The sequence below is a fragment of the Xyrauchen texanus genome, chromosome 9 (genome assembly GCF_025860055.1).
Source record: "Xyrauchen texanus isolate HMW12.3.18 chromosome 9, RBS_HiC_50CHRs, whole genome shotgun sequence".
Classification (NCBI taxonomy): Eukaryota; Metazoa; Chordata; class Actinopteri; order Cypriniformes; family Catostomidae; genus Xyrauchen; species Xyrauchen texanus.
Genome location: NC_068284.1, coordinates 18984242 through 19010960, shown reverse-complemented (window position 1 = coordinate 19010960; position 26719 = coordinate 18984242). Strand labels below are relative to the sequence as shown.

Genomic DNA, 26719 nt, shown 5'->3' with positions numbered 1-26719 from the left:
TACCCTTTAAGTAGATGCCTAAATATTCTTGCACTGAGGGTTCCTTTAGGACCCAGCGGAGAGCTCAAGTGGAGCTTGTAAACGGTTCTCCATTGCCTCAAACTTACATTTGGAGACGATCGTTTTTGGCATGTTAGTTGTTCTCTCGCGGTTCTCATAATTAAGCGCAGACAGCAACTGCATTTCTCTGGAAGTTTGTCCAAAATAATTCGTATTTTACGAGCCGAGGGTTATTGCACTCACTTAAAAATGTTGGAGTTCGTATCAGTAAAGTATGCAGAATTATCATTGTGTATCAGTTCAGCTGCTTGATGAACATTTGACTGACGTATAAGAGAACCTGATCATTAAATTACGTCAACTAATTTGGAGTAACATTTCTGGGATGATCTGATCATCACGGATAGGATTCGTTCAGTGGATGCAATCAGTCGTGGAAACTGTCAAGGTGGGTTATTTCTGTCACTCGCATGTGTTGCAAGAATCGAAATACTCGTATCATAGTGTACCGTACATGTGCAGGTATTTTCTTAGCAGAGCTAGGGGACATTTCTCTTTATTACATTTATATTTTACACAATTGATTTAGGCAGGTAAAAAGACTTGAACCTTTTTTTAATTTGACCCACACTTCCATTATGTAAAAAAAAAACCTAGTTAAGAGTTCAGTTGTTGTTTGTTTGGTTTGTTTGTTTGTTTGTTTGTTTGTTTGTTTGTTTGTTTGTTTTCCTGACGGTATCATATCGCACATTAATTCTGTAATCGCCATAATTGTCCATGCTTGTATTATTTTATTGGTAACACTTTACAATAAGGTTCCATTTGTTAATATTAGTTAACATGAACTGACAATTAACAATATGTATTAAGCATTTATTAATCTTAGTTAATGTTACGAATACTAATACAAACATACTAATACATGTTTAAAATCAAGTTATATTAGTTATCATTTGTATATGCACTATGAACTAACATGAACTAACACTGAACAATTGTATTTTTATTAACTAACATTAACTAAGATTAGTAAATGCTACAGAATTATATTGTTCATTGTTTGTTCATGATACCTGATGCATTCACTAATGTTAACAAATGGAGCCTTATTGTAGCCTTAAGTGTTACAATTTTATTCCACGAATTATGCGCGCGCTCGAACGAGATTCAGGTTCATTGTTGTGTTTGGACATTGTTTACTGAAACCTTACATTGATCTTCAGTATTGTGTCTGCAAAGAAAAGTGTTTTGTTTAGTGTTAAAATGGTTTTATTTGATGTTGATTTTGTTTTTAATGTTGTTTTGTCTCAAGACAGGCTACGTTTTGTTTGCACACATCTGTCGCCTGTTGCTCATAATCAGTTCTCTGATATAATTGCTCATTAATCATGAACGTCTAAACCTTATAAGACGTTGATATTAAATACTAAACACAAATATCACATAGAGATGACGGATTTTTAAAGTCAACACACAGCCTACTGTTGATATATTAATGAAAAGTGCGCGCGTGATTATTCACGTGCGTTTCCCTCTTAATTGGAGCTCAGCAGCAGTCAGCAGATACTGTATTTAAGTTGAGTTAACTGGAACGACGTGATTGTCTGTGTTGGTCTCAGCGGAGCGAGTAGCACTTTAGACCGCACGTCGCCTTCTTTGTGTGTCAGGGCATACAAACCTTTCAGGAAAGAGGCGTTCAATTATGCATGTGCGTCTGGTATTTGGTGAATGTGGTCCGAAGGGAAGCAAGTGACAGATTGATCGTCATTACTCTTGGGAGCATACAATGATTTTTATTTGTTTAAACCTAAAAATAATTTGCTTCCTATGGAAACATCCAAATTAATTTGTTTTAATTTAAGTCTAAAATATAAAAAATTCTGAATCAACCTGAATATAATAGGTTACAGTAACAATTTTTTTTAGGGTTAAGTAAAAATAGCTCCTTTATGTAACAATTGCAGATGATCAAATTTTACAGTGTTGGTGTATTCTTACATGTTTTGAAGAATGCATGTGAAGCTTTAATGCAGAATTTAGCAGCATTTTCTTAGATTTATTTTTAAAACAGCAAGATCTAAATTTGAAGTAAATTGGCATGATTCTTCGTTATCTGACATCATTAGCAAGATAGCAGATGCTAAACTGTCAGTTCACAAAGTGAAAGAAAACAAAGCTTCACAATCTTAAAAAAGATTTTTCACACACAGAGAATGTTTTGTCAAGACTTGTTGCAGTTTCAGCACCTGGACAGTTCCTTTTCCAATCCACAAGCCAATGGAAATCATGGCGTACTAGGAGTTTGAGAAAGAGAGAACATCACATAGGGGTTTAAGGAAAGAGCGAGAATGATCAAGTCATGCTAGCTGCATTGACAGTGTGAGGGACAACAAGGTTAGTGGAGAGACCACTAAATAAATGGAAGAATTCGCAGTGGTTTTACAGGATACCTGTAACCACCACAAGACATGTGCTGTGGGTGTCTACTGACTTAAAACACTTTGGTATGCTTCAGTAGCCTGGGGAGTAAAATACAACTGGGGGTGGGGTGGGGTGGGGGTTAGAGGCTCGTGAAAAACGTAGGCATGGAAAAATACCCAAGCCAGCACTACACTCTCTCTGGACATATAGGACACTTGTAAAACATTCATGGTCTTTTCTGTAGCAAAAGCTCTCTAGTTTTCCTGCTGTGGGAATCTTGACATTAAAAAAAAAAACATATTGCTCTATGTGCAATAGAGAAATCTTCATAGAAAACTGAAAAAAATCAGAAATTATATTCTTTCAGGTGGAATTCACCACTCTTAAAGGGATAGTTCACCCAGAAATGATCATTACCATCATTTACTCTCCCTCATGCTGTCTCAAACTCGTATGTCTTTCTTTCTCCAGCTGAACACAAACAAAGATATTTTGAAAGATGTATGAGGTATTTTTGTCCATACAATGTAAGTTAATGGGGTCCAAAAATTCCATTCTCCAAAAAAGATATAAAGGCAGCATCAAAGGAATCAATACGACTTGAGTGGTTTAATCCACCATCCTTTTAAATGTGCAATGTGCAAAATGTTTCATGTAATATTCGCCTTTTTGTTTGTCAATGTGTGAACGGCTAACGCAACTTAAATGTGTGAAACGGTAACGCAACTTAAAAAATAACTAACTTAAAAGCCCTTCCCTGACTTCCTAGGTTGCCTATTAAAGCCTGAAGACTGATTTTCATACGAAGGGAGCGGGTCGCTTTTGCTGGGGAAATCCAAAGAATGTGACATTTATTCACCCTCCCGAGAGCCTTGCCTCAGTGCTTACACTATTCAACAGTGTCAACACAGTATACAACACAAGGTAACATTATCTTAGAGATGGAATCCAGCAAATGTCCGGTTCCTAGCACAACACCGACTCATACAAAAACTCTGAGTAAGCCAAAAAATAAAAAATGTATCTACTGAATCCCATCTGGCTAAGTGGGAACGTGATCGTTGTCGAGCAAAAACTAGAGTACATCAGCAGGGCATTTGATTACTGGAGGGACATTCGTTCAGTTTTGGGGATCAATTTTGTGTTCTTCTTATTGGACAGGTAAGCTTACATAACTGCAAAGCATGTGAAATATAGTGCCATAAGGATTGATCTGTGTAATTTTAGCTAACTTGATCTTTCTTGCCTGCTAACACTGACGAATTGTAAGCTACCTTGCTTCATAACTTTCAAATAATTTAAACAAACTTCTCTTTATACTAAAAGTCAGGTTAATGTCAATGTTATTATGTAATTATTCAGCAAGGTAAACTATAATAATACATTAAATGAATTCTAGACATTGTTCAAGATAATGCAAAAAGCTCCATTCATTAGTGTAATGTAACTTGGTTAAACATAAAATATATACATTCTATTATTATAATACAATAGCACATCGATACATCAAAATGACAGTTGTGATGGACACAACATATTTATTATGTATAGTCTATTTTGTAAACAGCTACTGTCATCATCCACCAAATTTTGCTAACAGCTATTGATGAAGCTGGATAGCTAGCTAACGCCGACATAGGCTATCGTATAAATGCAGTCAATGTATCATGCAATGAAATGTGATTACTTCCAACAACAGTCTCGCATAGTCAGACATATATTCACACTTTGTTTTAGCCCTGCCCCAGCACTGGAGTGTCAAATATAATATACTATCTCAAAGTTTCTAGTAAAACAATCATAGATGCTTAATTTTAATTATGCTGCCTCATCTATCAGCATGATATGGGTGAATCACGTCCAGACTCCTTATTTTGGTCAATGCTCTTGTCCCTATGGAGTGTGTGTGCGATCAAGAGCAACAGGCAGCTGGCTGCAGTTCACTTAATGGCCACAAGTGTCATTAATAACAAGGGTTTCTGAATCTTACATACTGCACCTTTAAGATAATATAAAGATGGGGCAATATTGTGAGTTCCTAAAGAGCGAGGACTAAGGAATGGCTTTTGACGTATGTGGCTTGATACAGAGGTGACGAGGCAACCACTGCTCACAGATATAGGAAAAAAATTCCCTTTATTTGTGATGAGGTGGCTCTTCCACTGTCTCCATTCATCTCTTGAAAATTCCAGGAAGCTCTCATTCCTCTGGTATCTCCCTCAGATGTATTAGTTTCCTCTCTAATGCAAGCCTGATAAGCTCACACTTCTCAAATTCCTAGTGTTAAGTGCATAGAAAAAAATATCTCTCATCTCTACTGTAACCCAATCACAGGACTGGGAGACTAAAGGTTTATCTGGATTAGGAGTGTGATAAAACACTTGCGTGATACCGGACCGCACCTTATCTATCCCTTTATCCGTGACTGCCGCCTTTAACTTATCGCCTGTACTTGTACTTTACAGAAGCCTTTATTTCAGTCCCATTACTGACATTTCATGAAACCCATGATGCTGATGGCTATACAGTAACATCTTATTAATCACATCCTGCCCAGTGCCAGGGGCTGAACGTGGTAATTGGCTCCTTGTTAGGCGTCTGCATGATTGACACAGCGCATTTAGAGCCTTCTCTGTCTCATCTATCATGGCTCGTCCCCCAATTTGAGGGGGCATGAATCTAATCAGCCATTCGTACCCCTCCATCAAGGATTCCTCATTTTGATGGATATGATGGAATGTAGTATGGAGGAATGCATTCTGAGACCTATATATTGTTTCACTCTGTATGGCCATGTGTTTGCATGTTAGAGAAATGCATGTTTTTCTTAAACATGATAACATAGAATCTTTGTAAAAAACATTTATTGCTTCCTAATTCTGACTCAGTGTGCTGAATGATATGAGTGATATGCTTATATTCAATATAACAAACAGTATATTTACTTTTAAAGTCTATTAATTGTCTTCATTCTAGGGCTTCTCTCAGCAAATATTCAGATACCTGTATGTGATAAATATGATTAATTAACCAGCATATCATGCAATTATTTTTCCAAAAATGTTCAATTGAATTTTAACTGATTACTGCAGTAGTTACGGATCATTACAGAATACTAAAAAGATCCTGAAAATGTAGATGTCTCACATTAAATGTCTATGAAATTGAATGATCTGTATAACATGAAGTATGCACACCATTTTCTATATATATAAAAAATATGTGCAGAATGTGGCCTCTTTCCTCCACTGTTTGCCTCGCACTTGGACAGAATCTTTCAAATTTCAAACAGCAGAGAGACTGTTGAGATGTGCAGACTTAGATGGTCTGTTTGCGCCTACAGGGATGTTTGTCTGTTTGTCTTCTGTAATAAGCAGGTATTTTTAGGATATTGCACTATGAAGGCTCAGCAATAGAAAACACTTGACCTGCACCTCCTCACCTCTTCAACTCAGCTACTCGTTATTCGAGAAACACCAATCCTATACCTCCTCCACTGACACACTCTTGTTTCCTCTTGTTTTCTTCTCCCCTGCAGACTGTAGAGAGTGCACTGGAACAGCGATGGACAAGAGGATATCCTGAAATGGCCTCCACTAATGGCTTCAAGAAGGATTTAATATCATTTGTTCACACCGGTGACCCGCACTTAATGCAAATTCGTCAAAACACATTAAACCACCCCTCCGACAATCAGACGAAAAGAAATAAATGAATGAAATTAGAGTGGCCTAAAGAAGCTGAGTCAAAGCTGGCATGTTGCCCCAGATTCCTGCCTCTTTTACCCATTAAAGTTCAGTGTCACCACAGAGGCAGTCTGCCACATCACCCTCTGCCTGCTTATTATTTATCAAACTCTTTAATGTGGCATCAGAAAAGGTCCACCATGTACTTACTGGTAATGTTTGTACTGCAGGCCCTGTGGGTGAGTTGGTGTCATGCCACGCAACATTATCCAGCCTCATGGGGGCACTATGATGTTTGTAAGTCACAGGTATACACGGAGGACCGACTGGCCTGGCACTACATGGCCTGCCAACCTGAAGCCACTGACATGACCAAATACCTGAGAGTGTATTTGGATCCACCCAACATCACCTGCGGAGACCCACCTGAGATGTACTGTGCTCTGGTGAGTTTGGGAGATTTTTATGTGGACCTTTTAATGAGTGGCCTTAGTAATGAAACAAAATAACTTTTACATTTCTATGTAAACCATATATAAAACTATTCATTTCGCAATCAGTTCAATTGGACAATTTACTTAGGTATGAAAAATCTTTGGATTGATACAATTAGAAAAACACAAGACGTGTATAATATGCTTCTGCACAATTAGACATAAATATAATCATCCAACAAAGCAGGGAAACTGCACAAACGCATAGCATAAAAGGCAATCCCACAACACAAAGCTGATCTACCACCAAGACTTGTGTGCATCTCCGAAGAGTTGTATGCACAGACTGTACTGTATGCTAGCTTGGTGTACCTTGGTCTGCTTGGCTTAATGGTATTATGCAAAATTATGTGAGTCTGTGCCTACTTGAATGGCTTAAACGGCTAGTGACCTGACTCATGTGTACCTGTACCTGGAAGCCCAGAGATTATTTAACTAGTGACTCAGCCTAGCTATGTGTAGATTTATTTAAACAAATGGCCTAAGATAGCGATGTGTGCCAGTGCCTGATTTGGTTATGGCTTACGATGCACTTTTATGTGTCATGGCCAAAAGCAGACCTTACCGTGCAAGCTGATAGAAGAAAAAGGCCCAGAATCCACCTCAGTAAATAGAATTTAGAGAAAATTCTGGCAGTATGATGCAGGAAACCAGCTTACTTGCAAATTGAAAAAATTTAAATGTTAGGCAAAGAGAGAGAAAGCAAGTTGATTGGCTACCCAATTACACATCAAAGGACCTATCAGCTTAGACCATATGACATGATTGGCTTGCCATATAGGGCTGCTAGCTTCACTGTGACAACTGCCCCATCGTGGTGGCAGAGTGACACTGGCAGTGATGCATGTGACATAAATATATCAATTTACAGAAAAGACCTTGTGAAAACCTTAAATACATTTCTGAAATAAGTTTTTTTAATGAGCATAGTGAAGTATTAGATCCTTATTAACTGTTTTGTGGATTCTTAATCCTAGGCACTTATTTTTATAGATTTCTTCATTTTGTCAACATTATTATGGAAATGGCATATCTATAATGTGCGTATAATATGCATTTAGATCATGACTCGAGCCAAGTGCACAGCTTTGTTTTGTATTATGTTGTGTTGATACACACACTACATAACTGATCACGGGTGAAGGTGTTTCAACTACAAGTCTATTTGTCTGAAATTACGGTCCCAAAATGTCCAGACTGAAATTACGGTCCCAAAATTCCTTAAATAAATCATGCACAGGCAAGTGTATTTATGATAACATGTTAACACATGAATGAAAGGGTTGGTGCTCGTTTATGCACTCTATCTAAAAGTCAAGTAGTGCAGTGCATAAATTCATGTGGATATGAGTCAGGAGCTTCAGTTAATGTTCATATCAACCATCAGAATGGGGAAAGAAATTATCTCAGTGATTTGGACCGTGGCATGACTGTTGGTGCCAAATGAGCTGGTGTGAGTATTTCTGTAACTGCTGATCTCCTGGGATTTTCACGCACAAGAATGGTGCCAAAAACAACAAAACATCCAGTGAGGTGCAGTTCTATGTATGGAAATGCCTTGTTGATGAGAGAGGTCAACAGAGAATGGCCAGACTTGTTCGAACTGACAAAGTCTACATTAACTCAGATAATCACTCTGTACAATTGTAGTGAGAAGAATAGCATCTTAGAGTGCTATTTTGAGATATTTTATTTTATAGAGATATCTATTTGAGATATCGCTGTTTTGGCGGCATGAGGGGGACCTACACAATATTAGGTAGGTAGTTTTAATGTTGTGGCTGATCAGTGTATATGATGTTTGAAAATAGATTAATAAAAAGCACTCCAGTTTACCAGGGATCAGGGCTTTCATCTTATAACACGCAGATCACACAGGGAAATCCCCACAGTACTCACTCTACAAGTTCTGCTGTTGAAGTTCTGTTGTGCATAAATATATATCTGGTTAATCTCTTATATACTGTATATATGCATTTGAAAATAGGGGATTAAAAAAGCACTTCTCATCTCACATCACGCAGCTTAGATGGGAAAAATCTTCCCAACACTATGACAGGATAATTTTAATAAACAAGGTTATATTCAATAATGTTTTTCTTCAAAAACATTGTCAGTGCATTGTTAATATCTTGCAGTGCGGTTTATTTCTCATCATATTTTCATTAGCAATGTTTGAATTAAAATGGTTTAATTAGCCTCATGATCCCGTCTTTGTTAGCGGATTCAAACAACACCTCAAACATTTTTGTAAGTAAGGTTTTAATTTTTATTACGTGTTCAGTGATGCACTTTTTTAAGTTTGATCCACAATAAAAAAATCACCAAAATGAAGTATTTGAACCTCACAATTAAATACAAAATAAGGGGAAAAACTGCAAAAAGGTCCAAAAGGCTGGCTACATGCCTACAACTGCGGTTTTAAATAAATTGCCACTGCAACAGCCATATTGACATATCACATGTGAGTAAGCTGACTGGCTAACAGATAACAAGTTCAAAAAAACCTATCAAATAAATCGGCACAATAAATCCTGACATGTTCATAGTATACTGTATCTATACATATGTCATGGTAAATGTCTACAGCATAAGCTGCAAATACTAATAAAACAAGGTCAGCAAATGTTGTCCTATATTAATCTACCTCATGTAAACTGATCACTACATATTCTTTGAAAATCTCACAGATGTTCAACAGAACTGCTCTAAATGTCTCATACAACCTCAGAAAACATGGTCTGTACAGCTAATATCATCAGGCTGAATAAAAAAACACTTTGAATCAGTGGCGTAGCCAAGGGTGGGCTGTAATTAGACCCAGGCCCACCCAGAATATTATTCTTTGACGATATATATTTATAAAACTGTTTAAAAAATGCATACATACTAATTTCTGAAAGTGTGAAAGAACTGTTTGAATGCACTGCTTCTCTGTTGTTAAGGAAAATTTTGTAAAAAATAAATTGGGGTGAAAACTTGGCCCATCCATTTTTACTGAGGCCCACCCAAATGTAATTTCCTGGCTTCGGCCTTGCTTTGAATTCTTACAATAAATGCATAATAATTATCATACGTCTCATGAAATGTACACTGGCAGCCAAAAGTTTGGAATAATGTACAGATTTTGCTGTTTTGGAAGGAAATTGGTACTTCAATTCACCAAAGTGGCATTTAACTGATTACAAAGTGTAGTCAGGACATTGCTGATGTAAAAAAAACAGCACCATCACTATTAGAAGTCATTTTTGATCAAATCTAGACAGGCCCCATTTCCAGCAGCCATCACTCCAACACCTTATCCTCAAGTAATCATGATAAATTGCTAATTTGGTTCTAGAAAATCACTTGCCATTATATCAAACACAGTTGAAAAATATTTGGTTGGTTAAATTAAGCTTAACATTGTCTTTGTGTTTATTTTTGAGTTGCCACAGTATCCAATAGACTGGCATGTCTTAAGGTCAATATTAGATAAAAAATGGCAAACAAAAGAAACTATACAGCTATACAGTGCTTGAAATTACAAAAAAACAAACTGGAAAAAAAAGATTTCATACAAAAGGTGTACACTACAGTCTTCAAAAACAAAGGACAACTGGCTCTAATAAGGACAGAAAGAGATGTGGAAGGCCAGATGTACAACTAAACAAGAGGATAATACATCAGAGTCTCTAGTTTGAGAAATAGACGCCTCACATGTCCTCCGCTGACAGCTTCATTGAATTCTACCCGCTCAACACCTGTTTCATGTACAACAGTAAAGAGATGACTTTAGAGGCCTTATGGGAGGAATTGCAAAGAAAAAGCAACTTTTGAAACAGAAAAACAAAAAGAAAAAGTTGGAGTTAGAGTGGGCAAAGAAACACAGACATTGAACAACAGATAATTGGAAAAGAGTGTTATGGATCTTAACTACATTGAGGTTATGTGGGATCAGCTAGACTGTAAGGTGTGTGAGAAGTGCCCGACTAGATGTCCACATCTATGGCAAGTGCCACAGGAAGCGTGAGTATCTGGACAAACTGACTAACTAGAATGCCAAGGATCTGCAAAGCTGTCATTGTTGCACGTGGGAGTTTGTTTTTTATGAGAACTCTCTTGAAGTAGTTTTTGAAGTTCTGAATTTTTTATTTTTTTAAATTGTAATAGTAATGTTTGAAGTTTTTAATGTCCTGATTATACATTGTGATCAGTTGAATGCCACTTTGGTGAATAAAAGTACCAATTTCTTTCCATAAGACAAAATCTGTACATTATTCCAAACTTTTGGCTGCCAGTGTATATTTTTCATGTCATCATTTGTTATTTTATTTTATTTTATTTTATTTTATTCTATGCAGAGTTCAATTTCACAGTTTACTGATATTTAAAATAAAGTATGGACTTGTGCATCAAGCCAGGAGAAAGTAAGAGGGACTCTTGGCATGTAGAGTGACAGATCTCTTGATATCTGTGAAAGGTGAATTATTTAAAGCGTTTGAAGGTAATGTATTTTATTCATGAGGGGCTTTATTCAGAGGTGCATCTGTAAAATAACATCAACCGGTGATAAACTGTCAGAACAAGGAGTGCAGTAAGTGGAACTAGAGATGCATGCTTGAGTATGGTGAACACTATGAATAATGTTTATTTTTCCTCTGGATCCATATCCTAATCTATACTTGTGCAAAATTCTGTTATTTTAGTAAAGTATCTGCTGTGTGCAACTTTGAATTAGGCAAATTACAATCGTTTATAGCTTGTTATAAAATGTCAAAGCATTTTACCCTTCATTTCAGTTTGTGACAGTGTTCTTATAACAAACTGACAGTCTGCTTAACAGACACCTACATTTCAGCACAGTTGTGCCAAGCTTTAAGTCTAACTTTAAGCCTAACCTGTGAGGACAGCATAACAACAGTCATAGAGGTCTATGTTTATCTCATCTTATCTAGTGAAACAATGAGAGCTGATTTTATACTCTAGTGTGCCTTATAGGGGGAAAGCGAGGTTGGGAAAACAGGGGTGTCATGTAACAGCAATGAGGAGTTGTGTGTTAAGTGCAGTGCTCAAGGGCACAATAGCAATGCTCAGTGGTTGGTGGTACAGAACACAAAGTATCTTGTTACTCTGCAATATTTTCTCTTGGTGCCTCTATTAGGCTTTTTATAGTGGGAGGGGAGAGCAATATTTCTGATATAATTACACAGTTAAACTAATTTACTAGCTCCTCACCGTGGCTTCAATCCATTAAAATATTCAATTAGTAGAGTTTGCTAAGAAGCATAAACTTAAAAAAAAGTGGAAAGGAACAGCAGACACAAGTAAATAAATCCCTGCTGTGAGCCTTATCTTAACACATTCAACAGCTCACCTCAACATAAATTCAACAAAATAAATGCACAAATTTATACAAACACAAATTCATTACTTTACATATACCAAAAAATTCAGATTAAGATAAAACCATATTAATAATAAGAAATGATGAGGGGAAAAATAGTGATTTTGAGATAATGCCTTAAAATTACCTAACAGTAGAATCTGCTGCTAATACGTGAACAGCAGGGTACTTTTGAAATGCCCCCATATCTTGTCATATAATCTACTATTTTTCGTAACTGAACTGAAAACTAATTTTGACTCGCAAACTTATCTTATTAAGTTACTGTTTTCCTGAATATGTCTTGTATTTCAGAAAAGTCTGTCCACATGTTGTATCATGACAGGAATATTAAGAAGCTAGCAGTGCAAGACATGAAACATTCCGGAGGAGAGACATTTTATTTAAATAATCTAAGCTAAAAACATAAAGAAACATTTTATGAACTCAGCCAGTGGTTATATTCCAGTGTGGATCAGTAGTATCATCTTTAATAGCATTCAAGAGAAAAAATAATAGTACGCTGTTGCTGCCAGTACTGCATAATTTCTATGGAAAATAAATGTGAAAGACTTTGTCATAGTTCACTCTGGAGTGGTCAAGCCTTGACAGGTGGACCAGTGCTTGTTACTTGGGTCTGAAATGCTGTTCATAATAGTCTCAGTCCAGCTGAGCTTGTCTCTGAAATGCTGTTCTTCGTGAGCTAAAATCTGCATTCCTGACACACCAGCACAAACTGTCACAGTGTCCTTAATAATGTGACATTGCACACAGGAAACAAAATGTCACTGCTGGTCAAATTTGTGTTCTCTAAATATTACCTCACTCTGTATTAAACCTGAATAAGAGGACAACATGACCTGTGGTTTCACAAAAGCAATGAATCTGTTTTGTTTCATAATCTATAACATTTTATCACCTACACAGAGGTGGGAGACTGGGCTACACACACACATTACAGAAGATAGAGTGTATGGGACAGCTTTTTTTGCAGCAGGAAGTTAACCCTGATATTATTTTTAGCTGCAGCAACAAGGGAATTTGTCCAAAACATGTAGATGAGCCTTTTCTCCTCTGGTTCTTGCAAACCTTACATCTTCATCTTGTTTGCGACATCAACAAAAATACAACACAGAACACATATAGCAATGCAATGTTCTCTCCATTCATTGTGCTGTGTTAATGGACAAATGTAATAACCTGATAGGGATCATAATTTTATATTTAGGCTTCACAAAATAATTTTGCCTGCAAAGCAACAGTAGATCCTGCAATTAATAAGCCAGGTTTAGCATAACACATTAATCTTGTTAATTACATCAAAATGTTCAATTACTCTACATTCATTATAATTGTTTTAGGGTGGGGCTATAGAAGCACAAGGATTTTCTAGCAAGATTGTTAAGATAAATTATGACTACTAAAGGGGCACCCAAGAGACGCAGGTATTTCTGAAGTCCACTGAATTTGATGTTATCTTAATTGCTTTTTTTTTTTTTTTTTGCTTATTCTAATAGCTAGTCCTCTTTAAATGTTATTAGTGATGCAGATACAAAAATGACATCATTCATTAATTATGTCATATTAATTTGTTAAAGGGAGCACACACTGAAAAAAATATCTGCTGGATTTGCTTAAAAACCTTGTGCTTAATTTTTGCATCCCACTTTTTATGCAAATTCCACTAGGAATTTAAAGCAACATTACCTAAAAAAACGTATCTGGCTATGGCCAAATGAATGAGCTTCCATTCAAATATGTTTACTTAAAATACTGTGCCATGCCAGCTATTACATTTATGTTTTGTTTTTTTTTGTAACCCTAAGAGTCTCTGTTTACTCAACCATGCATTTTAAGCTTATTTAGCCCAATTGTAAGGGCTATTAGCAGCTTCAAATTCTAGGTTCTGTTCATTTACTTTCAATTAACTTAAAAATAAAATGACCTGAAGAAATAATAGACAACTGGTGAATGTCAAAGGTTCTTTTCTTGTCCCTTCTGTCACTCACTTGATGTTGTGTTGATGTAGTGACACTAAGGGTCAATCTTGAGAGCCCCAGACACCTTCAGATCTGTGAGAATTGGCGAGTAGTATTTGCATGCCACTTCAGCCACTTCAGCTGCCCCCCCCCCCCGCCAGTCCTTCTACCTAAGGGTAGGAGGCTGTCCTGTTTGATGCTGAAGGCAATTCGGGGGCTTCAAAGGGTATGGTTCCGCCGGGTAATCCCCAACGGACCACCCACACCCCGGTATGCTCGTTTGCTCCCATCCAGTTCTGAGATGAGACAGGCAGCTCGCCTCAGTGCCAGCCTGTCTCTTTAAGAGCTCGCAAGCCAGATGAGATGTTGATCGCTGCATCGGAGAGCGACTTGGTGATCTGACCCTTCCTACGGTTCACTCTCTTCTGCGTTGGCACATAAACTGCACCGAGTTGCTGGCAGTACAGCTCGACCTGCAGAGGCTATTGCCATTGTTCCAGGGCAAGCACATGTTGGTCCAGATGGACAACACGACAACAGTGGCTTATATAAACCCTCATGGTGGTTTACGCTCTCATCGCATGTCATAACTCGCCCATCATCTCCCCCTCTGGAGTCAGCGGCGACTCAGGTTGCTGCAGGCCACTCATAACCCTGGCAACCTCAATGCCACAGCAGATGCTCTGTCGCAGCAGGTGACACTCAGGGGAGAGTGGAGACTCCACCCCCATGTGATCCAGCTGATTTGGAGTCAATTCGGCAAGGCACAGGTAGACCTGTTTGCCTCCCGGGAATCCTCCCACTGCCCACTCTGTTATGCCCTGATGGGAGCTCCCCTCGGTACAGACACCCTGGTACACAGCTAGCCCCGAGGGCTGCACATTGATGTGTTCCCCCAGTGGGCCTACTTGAACAGGTTCTGTGCAAGGTTAGGAAGGACGACGGGCAGGTCATTCCTATGGCTCTGAATTGGCCCACTCAGACCTGGTTCTCAGACCTCACTCTCCTCGCGACAGCACCTCCCTGTCAAATTCCCCTGTGGTAGGACCTTCTTTCTCAGGGACGGGTAACCTCTGGCATCCATGCCCAGACCTCTCTGGTGTACATGTAGTGGTTTACACGATCACTCAGGCCAGAGCTCCTTCTACAAGGCAGCTGTATTCCCTGAATTGGCGTATCTTCACTAAGTGGTGTTCTTCCCACAGTGAAGACCCCCAGAGGTGCGCAGTCAGGTCAACGCTTTCCTTCCTGCAAGAGAAATGGATGGGCAGCTGTCCCCATCCACTCTCAAGTTCTATGTAGCTGCTATAGCAGCACACCACGACGCTGTTGAAGGTAAGTCTCTCGGTAAGCACAACCTGATCATCAGGTTCCTGAGAGGTGTCAGGAGGTTGAACCCTCCAAGGCTGCACCTCTTTCCCTCATGGGACCTCTCCGCGGTCCTTTTAGGCCTACGGAGAGCTGCATTCAAGCACCTAGAATCAGTCGAGTTAAAGGCCATCTCATTGAAGACCGCCCTCCTGACTGCGCTCACTTTCATCAAGAGGGTCGGGGACTTGTAAGTATTCTCTGTCAGCGAAGAGTGCCAACAGTTCGGTCCGGAAGACTCTTACATGATCCTGAGACCCCGACCGGGCTATGTGCACAAGGTTCCCCATGACCCCTTTTAGGGATCAGGTGGTGAGTCTGCAAGCGCTGACCCCCAGAGGAGGCAGACCCAGCCTTATCGTTGCTGTGTCCAGTGCGAGCTTTGCGCATCTACTTGTATCACACATAGAGCTAAAGATGCTCTGAGCAGCTCTTTGTCTGCTTCGGCGGACATCGGAAAGGGAACGCTGTCATGTAGTTCCCAACATCCCTGAAGGGGTGAAGCGATGTAATTATCATGGGAGCAGACCGTGCAAGCCATGGCCTTTTCTCTCTATGTTTTCTGTCCACAGAGTATTAGATCTGGCTGGGGCCATCTAACACACATATGCACATGTGCAAAAACCTGTGCAAAAACTACGGGACAGTACAATGAATTACTAAAAGGAACAGGACAATAGGCACAGTAAGAAACAGTGCAGCGTCGACCAGTAAACATTTGCAATCAGAGTAGTGCAAAAAAGATGACACTTTCTAAAATGCTAAATGTAAACATAACATACTATGAAATAGTGTTCTATGGACATAGCAGTCATTGAGGTAGCAGCCAGGTATAAAGTGACAATGAATTAAAGTGCAACTCTGGACATGTGCAAAAGTTGGATGGTGTACAGGTGTGTATGTGTGTCAGTCCAGTCTCTGAGTATTGAGGAGTCTGATGGCTTGGGGGAAGAAGCTGTTACACAGTCTGGCTGTGAGGGCTCTAATGCTTCGGTACCTCTTGCCAGACAGCAGGAGGGTGAAGAGTTTGTGTGAGGGTTGCTTTGCAGATGCAGCGTTTTGTGTAAATGTCTTTGATGGAGGTAAGAGAGACCCCGATTTTCTTCTCAGCTATCTTCACTATCCTCTGCAGGGTTTTGCGAAACGGTGCAAGTCCCAAACCAGGCAGTGATGCAGCTGCTCAGGATGCTCTCAATAGTCCCTCTATAGAATGTAGTGAGGATGGGGGGTGGGAGATGTGCTTTTCTCAGCCTTCGAAGAAAGTTCAGACTCTGCTGGGCTTTCTTGGAAATAGAGCTGGTGTTGAGGGACCAGGTGAGGTTCTCCGCCAGGTGAACACCAAGGAATTTGGTGCTCTTGATGATCTCCACAGAGGATCCGTCAATGTTCAGCAGAGTGTGGTGCTCAGTGTGGTGGTGGTGGAGATGCTGATGCCGGACTGACTAAGGTCTCCCAGTCAGAAAGTCCAGGATCCAGTTGCAAAGGGAGGTGTCCAGGCCCAGCAGGTTCAGCGTTCCAATCAGGTGCTGAGGAATGATTGTATTGAATGCTGAGCTGAAGTCTATGAACAGTCTTAATGTGCCTCATGACAAGCCTCTCGAAACACTTCATGATGATGGATGTGAGTGTGACGGGACAGTAGTCGTTGAGGCAGGACACTGAAGACTTCTTTGGCATCGATGGTGGTGGCCTTGAAGCATGTTGGAACGATGGCGCTGCTAAGAGAGATGTTGAAGATGTTGGTAAGAACATCTGCCAGCTGGTCTGCACATCCTCTGAGCACTCTGCCAGGAACGTTGTCTGGTCCAGCAGCCTTCCGTGGGTTGACTCTATGTAGAGTTTTCCTCACATCACCCGTGATAAGACAAAGCACCTGGTCGTTGGGAGGAGGGGTGGTCTTCCTCGCCACCACGTCATTTTGCACCTCAAACCGAGCGTAGAAGTCGTTCAGCGCATCTGGAAGGGAGGCATCTTTGTCACAGACAACTGATGTTGTCCTCTATTTGGTGGTGGCCTGGATGCCATGCCATATGTCCTGGAAGTGACTGTGGATTCTCTGTGCGTGTGCACGCTTTGCCTCTCTGATGACAGATTGGCCCGTGACAGATTGGCCCTCAATGTTCTTGTCTCCTGCTCTGAAGGCGGTGTCTCAGGTCCTCAGCAGCGCACGCACCTCCGTAGTCATCTACGGCTTCTGGCACTTGCTGATGTAGCTGATCACTGATGCTGTGTATTCCTCCAAGTTGGTAGAGTTGTAGAGGCCCTCTATGATGCACTTCAGGGCATCATAGAGGGAACTCTGGCCTGAGTGATCGTGTCTACCACTGCTGGTGGTTGGCCACTTAGGTCTTCTATGTCTCGTCCAAGGGTCATACGTGGAGGTTCCAGAGGTCTGGGCGCGGGTGCCAGAGGGTGCCCCATCCCTGAGAAAAAAGATCCTTCCTCAGGGGAATCTGCCAGGGAGGTGCTGTCGTGAGGAGCGTGAGGTCTGAGAACCAAGTCTGGGTGGGCCAATATGGGGCCAAGAGGGTGACTTGTTCCTCGTCCTCCCTGATTAGTTTTCGTCTTGTGGCTGTACTTTCGAAACAGTGAGTACTTTAACATTTATGGATTGGCCCCATTCACTTCCATTGTAAGTGCCTCACTGGAACCGAGATTATTTATTTATTTTTAAAGAAAAGGAGGGATTAGTCAAAATAATAAATAAATAATTTGTGGTAATCAACTTCATACCACAAATGTTGTCGATTGAGCTTAACTTATATTGAACAAGGAATATTTTCCTTTTCATAAAGTTAAAGATGTACTAATAATTAGATGGAAAGCCAGAGCTTAGCTATCCCAAAACCATAAAATCCTGTTATAACATCAAAGAGATTTCCCCTCATTATCTATAGGCTATCAAAATAAATATAATGTTTATATGTTTCCACCGTTATTGTAATGCAGTTTTAAATTTATGAAGCTACAGATGGGACATGAAATGCCCAATAAAAGCCTCATAATTATGTGGCCTTTACCTTACTCATAACATTTCTCTATAAAAATAATCCCCATGCCAACAGATTTCTATATTATGTTTTTCATCAACAGAATTCATCATTGAATAAACAACAAATGTTACAGTACAAGGCTTTGAGATATCAGGCTAAATATAGAAATCATCAAGAAATGTCAAGACTCTATATGCATTCTAGTTTAGCTGATTATACAGATGTGAGCACAGACATTTAAGAGCATTTCCCAAAATGTATCACTCCTCACTCTTTTCAATGAATCCTCCTGTAGACTATACATTACGTTCTTGCTTTTATGGGAATATCATGCAGATATAAATTACAGCAAAAGAAACTTGCCTTATCAGTTTCATTTTCTCAAAAAAAAAAAAAAAAAAAGCCAACTTGAAGCCAAAATCCAGCAAATGAATTAATGAAACTAAGGGCTTTTGGCATTCCAGCACAAACTGTCTGCCCAACTGACGGCAAGGGATTCCTTTCAGAGTCTGGCCTGCTGGCTGGCACTGTGAATTTCTAATCCTCCTCCTGATCTGAGTGGCTTGGCAATGTTTGAGGCAGGGTCTGATGAGTGTGTGTGTCAGACTAGCATCCTTAAAGAGAGCGAGTGCAGGACTGAAGACTTGTTTGAGATTGTAGGGGTTGCAGGTGCTGAAAGACTTTTCACTCTGAGAATTACGGGAGCACTTTTGCAGTGGGAAGAGCCACTAAGTTTATTTTTTATTTGGACAGTTTCTAAAGATCTATTTGTTTATAAAGTGCAATAGCCATAAATACTGGTGTGCTTCAAGTGTTGTGTGACTGCAGTTGCTTCAAAAGAATAGTTCACCCCAAAATGAACATTTTGTCATAATTTACTCAGCCTAATTTTTTTCCAAACCCAAATGACTTTCTTCTTTGGGACACACAAAAATTATTTTTTTTAAAAACATCCTTGCCACTTTTTTCCCACATAATATCAGCGACAGTAAAAGTGGGCTGTCATATGGTGTTTTATTTTTCTACAATGTTGTACAATGTCATCCCAAATATATATTTGTCCTCAAAAAGAGATACACCAATAACACGTAACAAAAATTGTCTCCACCTAGAAAAATAGTCCCACCTCAAAAGATTATTTACACATCCTAATATCTCAAATAAAAAACCTTTTCTTTCTTTTTTACTGAAGAATTTGTGTGGTTTAACAAAAATATGAGCTTCGAATGACTACTTTTAAACACTAGTAATTGCTGTAATTGGCAGCATGCCACAGATTGTTACGTTCCTGTTCGTCTGCCCTGTGTTCTCTGTCACACTATCACGTTTATGTCACGTTTCCTTGTCTGTTCCGTGTTTTCCGTTTCACCCGTCACCATTCACGCTCCATGTCGTGTTTTCCTTGTTGTTCCCCCGCGTTTCACTGTCTTTGTCCAAACTACATTTCCCACTATTCCCGGCCTCCGTCACTGCCTACACTCATCAGTGTTTTCACCTGTGTCTTGTTCACTCTCCACTTTGTCTGTGTATTTAAACCCCAGTTCTTTGTTCAGTCCCTGTGGATCGTTCGTTTCTTGTATGCTGCCAAGCCTGGTCCGTGTTTCCTACCCAAGTTCTTAGTTTTCTTTGTGTTTTGGTTCATCGTGTTTAATCTGTTTCATTGTGTTTTAAGTTTCCAGTTTTCCCATCGTGGACTTTCCTTTGTGTTTACCTTTTATTTCTTATGTGTTAAAGTCAATAAAAACCGCGTTTGGATCCGCACCTCTTGTCCGTCTTGTCCTGATTCCGCACCCCTCATAACACAGATACATAGACATTAGTTTGAAAATAACTTGGAATATTCCTTTGGGCAGTAATACAAGATGGTGACAGCAAGTATTAACTGGCAGCTAAAAAAAGAATCTCCCCTAAATTCATAGGTAACTTCACCTGCAATAGTCTTGTGAAAATGACTCGCACATGAAATGAGAGAATTATTGTGAGAAATTAATGGTGAGAGATTTGCAACTTTGAAGGTGAATAATGAAAGATTCGAATTCACTGAGAGCTTTTTGAGGGAGATATGGAGTTAAAAAAAGGTGCTGGTAACAGGATTTAAAATAAACATCGAAATCACTCAGTGAGGTCTGAGCAACTAAGGACTTAATATTAATCAGAATGCAGTGTCATCTTCCATTTCTCCACTAGAACCAAGCTGATTAGAGAAACAGATCATTAATCATGCTATGAAATTTGTAAGACTAACCCTACAGTTAAGTGGCAATCAAGAATACATAAATAGTCAGATAGTTAATCAATTGAGTCTGAGTCTAATTCCCTTTAAAAGTGTGACATCTTTAAATTATTAGTGAGAGTCAAAGAAACTATCTGTGCCGAGACTTGGAGACAGAGAAGGCTGACATGATTCAGAGCCACATTTATGTTATGCAAAAAGAGATAAAAAGGAGTAGTCAAGGAAGGCTGTTGTGAAAGTTCAAAGGAGCACACACAGTAATCTCATTGTGTTAAGTCAACATGGTGGTGGGTTCAGAGGTCATTAGCTTGGTGGCAACCCTGCCATGTTGCGCCATACATGACCTTTAAGGACACCTTGTTGCATTGTTCACAAGTAAAAAGAAGTATAAATGTTACTGTTGGAAGCCTGAAAATATGGGTACATAGGAGGGGCAATGTAACAATGACATGAAGGGAGATCTGTAAAATGTATTCACTAATTAAAATACATTTTATTACATTGCATGTAATTTGTAGGTGTACCTCCCTACATTAACAGAAAAAAAGAGGAAAACCCAGGGGCTTAAGCAGACCCAGCTCCATGGGAGCCCACCCTGGTGGACTGAACTCCGAATCGGTGCCTAGGGCCGTCAAGAGCTACGCGCACAGGACACTCTGCAGTGCCAGGCGAAAGGCTTGAGACATTCCGACAGAGAGTGCCGAAAGTGAAAGGCACTCCTCTTATAATGAGTTATAGGCTTCAAAGATTAATTTATGCCCTTTCTTGCTTACTGCGCTACAGTTGTCTCTCTCTCCCTCATATTAATGAGTTGCTGATGTTTTTTTTTTAAAGACAATAGACTGTAACGGAGACACAACAAGCATCTTTTGCTAAAACACACTGAAGAGAACGAGAATGAAGCAAAGTGAAACTATCTTCACATGTCTGTTAGGCACTCTGCCGGTTCAGCTGAGCCAGGAAAACAATCTGTAAAAGGACAAGTCAATGTGGTGCCAGAGCACCTAGAGACCTACTATATAATCAGTTTTGCCTTGTTAATTTATCATTATTTAGCAGCATGTTATAGCCAGCCTTTCATAAGAAACAGACAGAAAGTTTGTATAAAGTTAGTATAGAGTTGTCAGCTTTTTATAATGAGAATAGTTTTTTTTCCATTATTTGACAGTTAGCCCATTTAAAGGTAAATGTGGAGATGGGGGTGTGGCCAAATGACGTCTGTGGAGAGTGAGGCCACGAGAGGAAAGATTGACACCTGTGGGAAATTATCTTTAACTGCTGTTTTGTGTTGCAGTGAGAGCTGGAGAGGAATATAAGGGCAGTCCATACTGTGAATTTAAGTTATAAAAGAAATGTGAATAAAATTTACATTAGACTGTTTAAAGTTCCCTCCTCCCAATTTTCCAGTAGGATGTCGGGCACACTGTGTGGTCGGCGACTGAACAGTAATTAAAATGGGGAAAACTTGAATTTTAAAATGATAAAAAGTCAATGTGTTGCCACAGCGCCCAGAGACCTACTATATAATCAGTTTTGCCTTGTTAATTTATCATTATTTAGCAGCATGTTATTGATAGCCTTTCATGAGAAAAAGACAGAAAGTTTGTACAACTTTGTGAAATTAATTCAGTGATGCCAACATCTCTGTTATGACATGGAAAGACAACCTACTCTTTAAAATTACTAAAAAATATACCTATAGAGTTAGTATAGATTTGTCATCTTTTTATAATGAGAATAGTTTTTTCCATTATTTGTCAGTTAGCCCATTTAAAGGTAAATATGGAGATGGGGGTGTGGCCAAGTGATGTCTGTGGAGAGCAAGGCCACAAGAGGAAGGATTGACACCTGTGGGAAATTATCTTTAACTGCTGTTTTGTGTTGCAGTGAGAGCTGGAGAAAAATATAAGGGCAGTCCATAATGTCGGAAGGGAGAAAGTGAGAAGAACCTGTGTATGTGCTACTGCTGAAAAGAAAACTGCATGTGAATTTAATTTATATAAGAAATGTGAATAAAATGTATGTTAGACTGTTTGAAGGTCTAACTGTTGAAGGTTCTCAGCAGGAAACCGATGGAGTGCGTACTCCAGGTAGGGAATGAGGTTTTGCCCCAAGTGAAGGAGTTCAAGTATCTCGGGGTCTTGTTCACGAGTGAGGGGACAATGGAGCGGGAGGTTGGCCAGAGAATCGGGGCAGCGGGGGCGGTATTGCACTCGCTCTATCGCACCGTTGTCACGAAAAGAGAGCTGAGCCGAAAGGCAAAGCTCTCGATCTACCGGTCAATTTTTGTTTCTACCCTCACCTATGGTCATGAAGGTTGGGTCGTGACCGAAAGAACTAGGTCACGAGTACAAGCGGCCGAAATGGGCTTCCTCAGAAGGGTGGCGGGCTTCTCCCTTAGAGATAGGGTGAGGAGCTCAGTCATCCGTGAGGAGCTCGGAGTAGAGCTGCTGCTCCTTTGCGTTGAAAGGAGTCAGTTGAGGTGGTTTGGGCATCTGGTAAGGATGCCCCCTGGCCGCCTCCCTAGGGAGGTGTTTCAGGCACGGCCAGCTGGGAGGAGTCCTCGGGGAAGACCCAGGACTAGGTGGAGAGATTACATCTCCACACTGGCCTGGGAACGCCTCGGGGTCCCCCAGTCAGAGTTGGTTAATGTGGCTCGGGATAGGGAAGTTTGGGGCCCCCTGCTGGAGCAGCTGCCCTCGCGACCCGACTTCGGATAAGCGGTTGAAGATGGATGGATGGATGGATGTTTGAAGGTCCCTCCTCCCAATTTTCCAGTAGGATATCGGGCACACCGAGCGGTCGGCGACTGAACAATAATTCAAAAGGGGAAAACACCGTGGAGGCTAACGGAACCTCTTGATTTGCAAATAATAGGGGCTCGAACTACTTGTACCAATTCCAAGTGTCATCGTGCATGAACTTCTGAATCATGCTCTTTAGGGTTTGATTAATTAGTTCGACCAAGCCATCCGTTTTGGGGTGGTAAACACTGATGCAATTCGATTTAATCCCCAATCATTCATTCAGTTTGCGTAGTGTGCAAGACATGGACGTAGTGCCCTGATCAGTGAGGATCAGTAAGGAAGTTTTGTGAGTGCCTTCACAACACTTTGTACTGACATGTTGCCGGTATGGCCAGATATTGCTTTCCATTGTTCACCAGAACCAGTACAAAGCGATGTCCGCTTGCTGTCTGTTCTAATGGCCCGACGAGGTCATCCATCCCTGCAACCGATCCTTGAGAATCTGAAAATACGTGTATGAGAGTGCAACATCTGGTTGGAGACATTGACCATCAATCACTTTCACTTGGTCGAAGGTGTGCCAAAGGGTCTCGTCTTATGTCTGCTCCAGAGGGAAATCCCCTACAAGGAATCCTCTAAGGGTTGGGGAAGTTGAGACTTCCCCCTCCCTTGTGTCCTCCTGGTGCGGAGCTGCTGTAAATGGCCCCAGCACTGCCTCCCCAGCCAACGAATCACAAACCACACATCAAGACACTTTGTTACAGGACCAATTCATACATATTCCCCTCAATAATGTTGTAAATGCCAGCCAATTCATAACCAAAATGTGTGTATGTGAGAGGTGGAGACTAACCGCAGCCTCGACACTTTTGTATTTGTCCCCCCAAAAAAATGAAAGATGACACTAAAGTGTAATTTTTAATATCCCCATGCACACACCTTAACTTCACCCACTGGCTTGTACCCAAAGCCTTGGATTGAACCAAGCCTTGGTGAATGGAGGTTTAGTTACAACCTGAATCCACCCAGGCTTGGTATGTACCCCCCTTAATACCCACAGGTATCCGGTAAACTCCAGCTCGATCAGGGGCAGCCTGTGGCATGTCGGAGATCCAGAGTAATGTCTCCACCTCAATCACAGGGCATCAGTTCCCCACAGATCCAGCAGACTGGCCCAGACTTCGTGACCACACCTGTGGCAGCAGATTCACCAGCCTATGGGGGAGAGTGGAGAGAGATTGGGGATCTGGCAGGTTGAAAGGTCCCTGGGAATGGGGAACTGGTTTTGGGGTCATAATTCCCAGTTTCCGGGAATAGGAACAGGATGGGGAAGGGGAGAGGGAGGGAGGATAGAGAGAGAGAGACAGAAGAAGAGATCTCGCCAGCCCCGGATATGCCGCCAGATTCTCCTCCACCAGTTGGACTGCCTGGTCCAGTGACGCCGGACAGCGGCACTGGATCCATTTCGCAGTTCTTCTCGGCAACCGAGCAACTAATTATTCCAGCACCACAAGATCTATTGCCATGTCGGCGTCATGCTCCTCTGCCAGCAGCCACTGGTGACAGGCTTCACAGAGCTGTTGGGTAAATGCGAACAGGTGGCCGAGCTTGCCAAATGTCAGTGAGCAGAAATATTGGCGATGTTGTTCACGACTCCGGCTGACCCATTGCAAGATGGCTCGTTTCAAGTCCTGATACCTCAGGAGGTTGGTGGCTGGAAGTTGTTGTTGAGCAGTTGTTGTTGAGCAGTTCCAGTTGAGCTTGTCCTGACAGCAGCAGCCGGACTGACCACTGGGTCTCCGGCCATCCCGATGCAGATGGGGTCACGTCAAGGGGTATCAAGCTCCGTAGCACCTGTCTGTGGTGTCTTTTCTTGTTGAAAGGAAGACAACTTATACAGGAAAGGCAGTTTAAATGTGCTGTTATTGATACGTGTTTCTTACAGCATTGCATTCACTGTTCTGCTCTACTGAGTGTGTATATGCTTAAGTAATACAACTGAAAACATGGAACAAACAGAAAACATGGAACTGGACTAGTTAGAAGACACTACATCTCTCCCCTATTTCAGACAGAAAAACATAGTTATAACTCAAAATGTAGACGGTAGTCCACATGTGATCCAAACTAGTGCATAAATTACAAACAGTATGAACTTATGTGTGGGACAGTTCAGAATCCACATTAGTCCATTGTTTCAATACCTTGCTTGTCAGAAAAATTGAAATATTGAACACAAGAACAGGTCCATTTGTGAAACATAAACATTAACCACATTGTGCAAATGTTTTACATGTCATCAGTCACGTACCTTGGTGCCTTGTGACTTGGTCTTAGGGAATAGTGAGGTGTGTGTAAACATTCAGAGTATCTTTGGCCATCCGTTTTAATGTGTTGTGGGTTCTGGACTGTGTTGTCCTGAAAAGGGTTGTCTGAGTCTGGAACTTTTCCATGGGTGTCATTGTCTTTGTCAGATAACTCATCATGCTCAAAAGTGAGATGAGGAGAGAGTCTATTGAAGAACAAGGGTTCCTTGTGACGCATCGTCCTGAATGACTCGCCATCACCATGGATCCTTGGATAATGACCGCTTCATAAGGTTTCACCTCATATGGAGTTGTCAATTTTCCTATGTGTGGTTGCCGACAAAGTACAACATCTCCTGTTTTGATTTTGGGTTCTTGTGCTCTGTTGTGACGATCTGCATGTTGCTTCATACGTTGCTTTGCAGCGCATTCAGTGTTACGAAGTTCAGTGTTTGGCTTGTTGTGCATTTGAAGGTAGAGAGGTGTTGAGTTTTCTTCTGAGAAGTAGTTCTGCTGGTGTCCGTTGTGTGGTTCCATGGGGTGTCACTCTATCATTTCTCAAGAAGCTATACAGGCACTACTTCCATGGTTGATCTTCAGCATTTGTAGTCATGATTGTTTTCTTGAGTGTTCTCATGAAATGCTCCACTTCCTCCTTCTTTTAGCACTATCTGGAGAATGGAATCTTTCATAGTTTCCTCTTGTACCTCTTCCAACATCATTGCTTTTGGGACTGTGTTGTCAATGATGAAGTTGTCATAATTTTCACCATTCTGAGAAGACTCATCAGTGTTGTGTTCTTTGAAGGGATGTCTTGACATGTAATCAGCAGGGTTGTCTTTTCCGGCCTTGTACTGCACTGTAAAAGTGTACTGCTGGAGTCTCAGCCTCCAGCGTTCAATTCTGGCAGGTGGTGATGCTCTAGGGTTGTTGAAAATGAGCTCCAGTGGTTTGTGATCTGTAACGACCGTGAAGTGTTAGCTGTAAAGATATAGATGGAAATGTTCACATGCCCAGATGATTGCTAGAGCTTCTCTTTCCATTTGTGAAGAAGCGTTGATCCACAGCTGTGAGTGCGCTGCTAGCATACGCTATGATACTGTCACAGGAGTTATCTAGGCTGGGCT

At 40.7% G+C, this 26719-nt stretch overlaps 1 protein-coding gene across 1 annotated transcript in view; it reads left to right on the top strand.

The window, feature by feature from the left end:
- The first annotated feature begins 208 nt into the window (after positions 1-208).
- LOC127649154 (netrin-G1-like) overlaps positions 209-26719 on the top strand; it is a 74786-nt gene continuing 48275 nt past the window's right edge. The window contains exons 1-2 of the mRNA XM_052134123.1: positions 209-448; positions 5960-6553. Coding sequence (XP_051990083.1) covers positions 6137-6553 — 417 coding nt within the window. The 5' untranslated portion in view covers positions 209-448; positions 5960-6136. The remainder of the gene's footprint in view (positions 449-5959; positions 6554-26719) is intronic.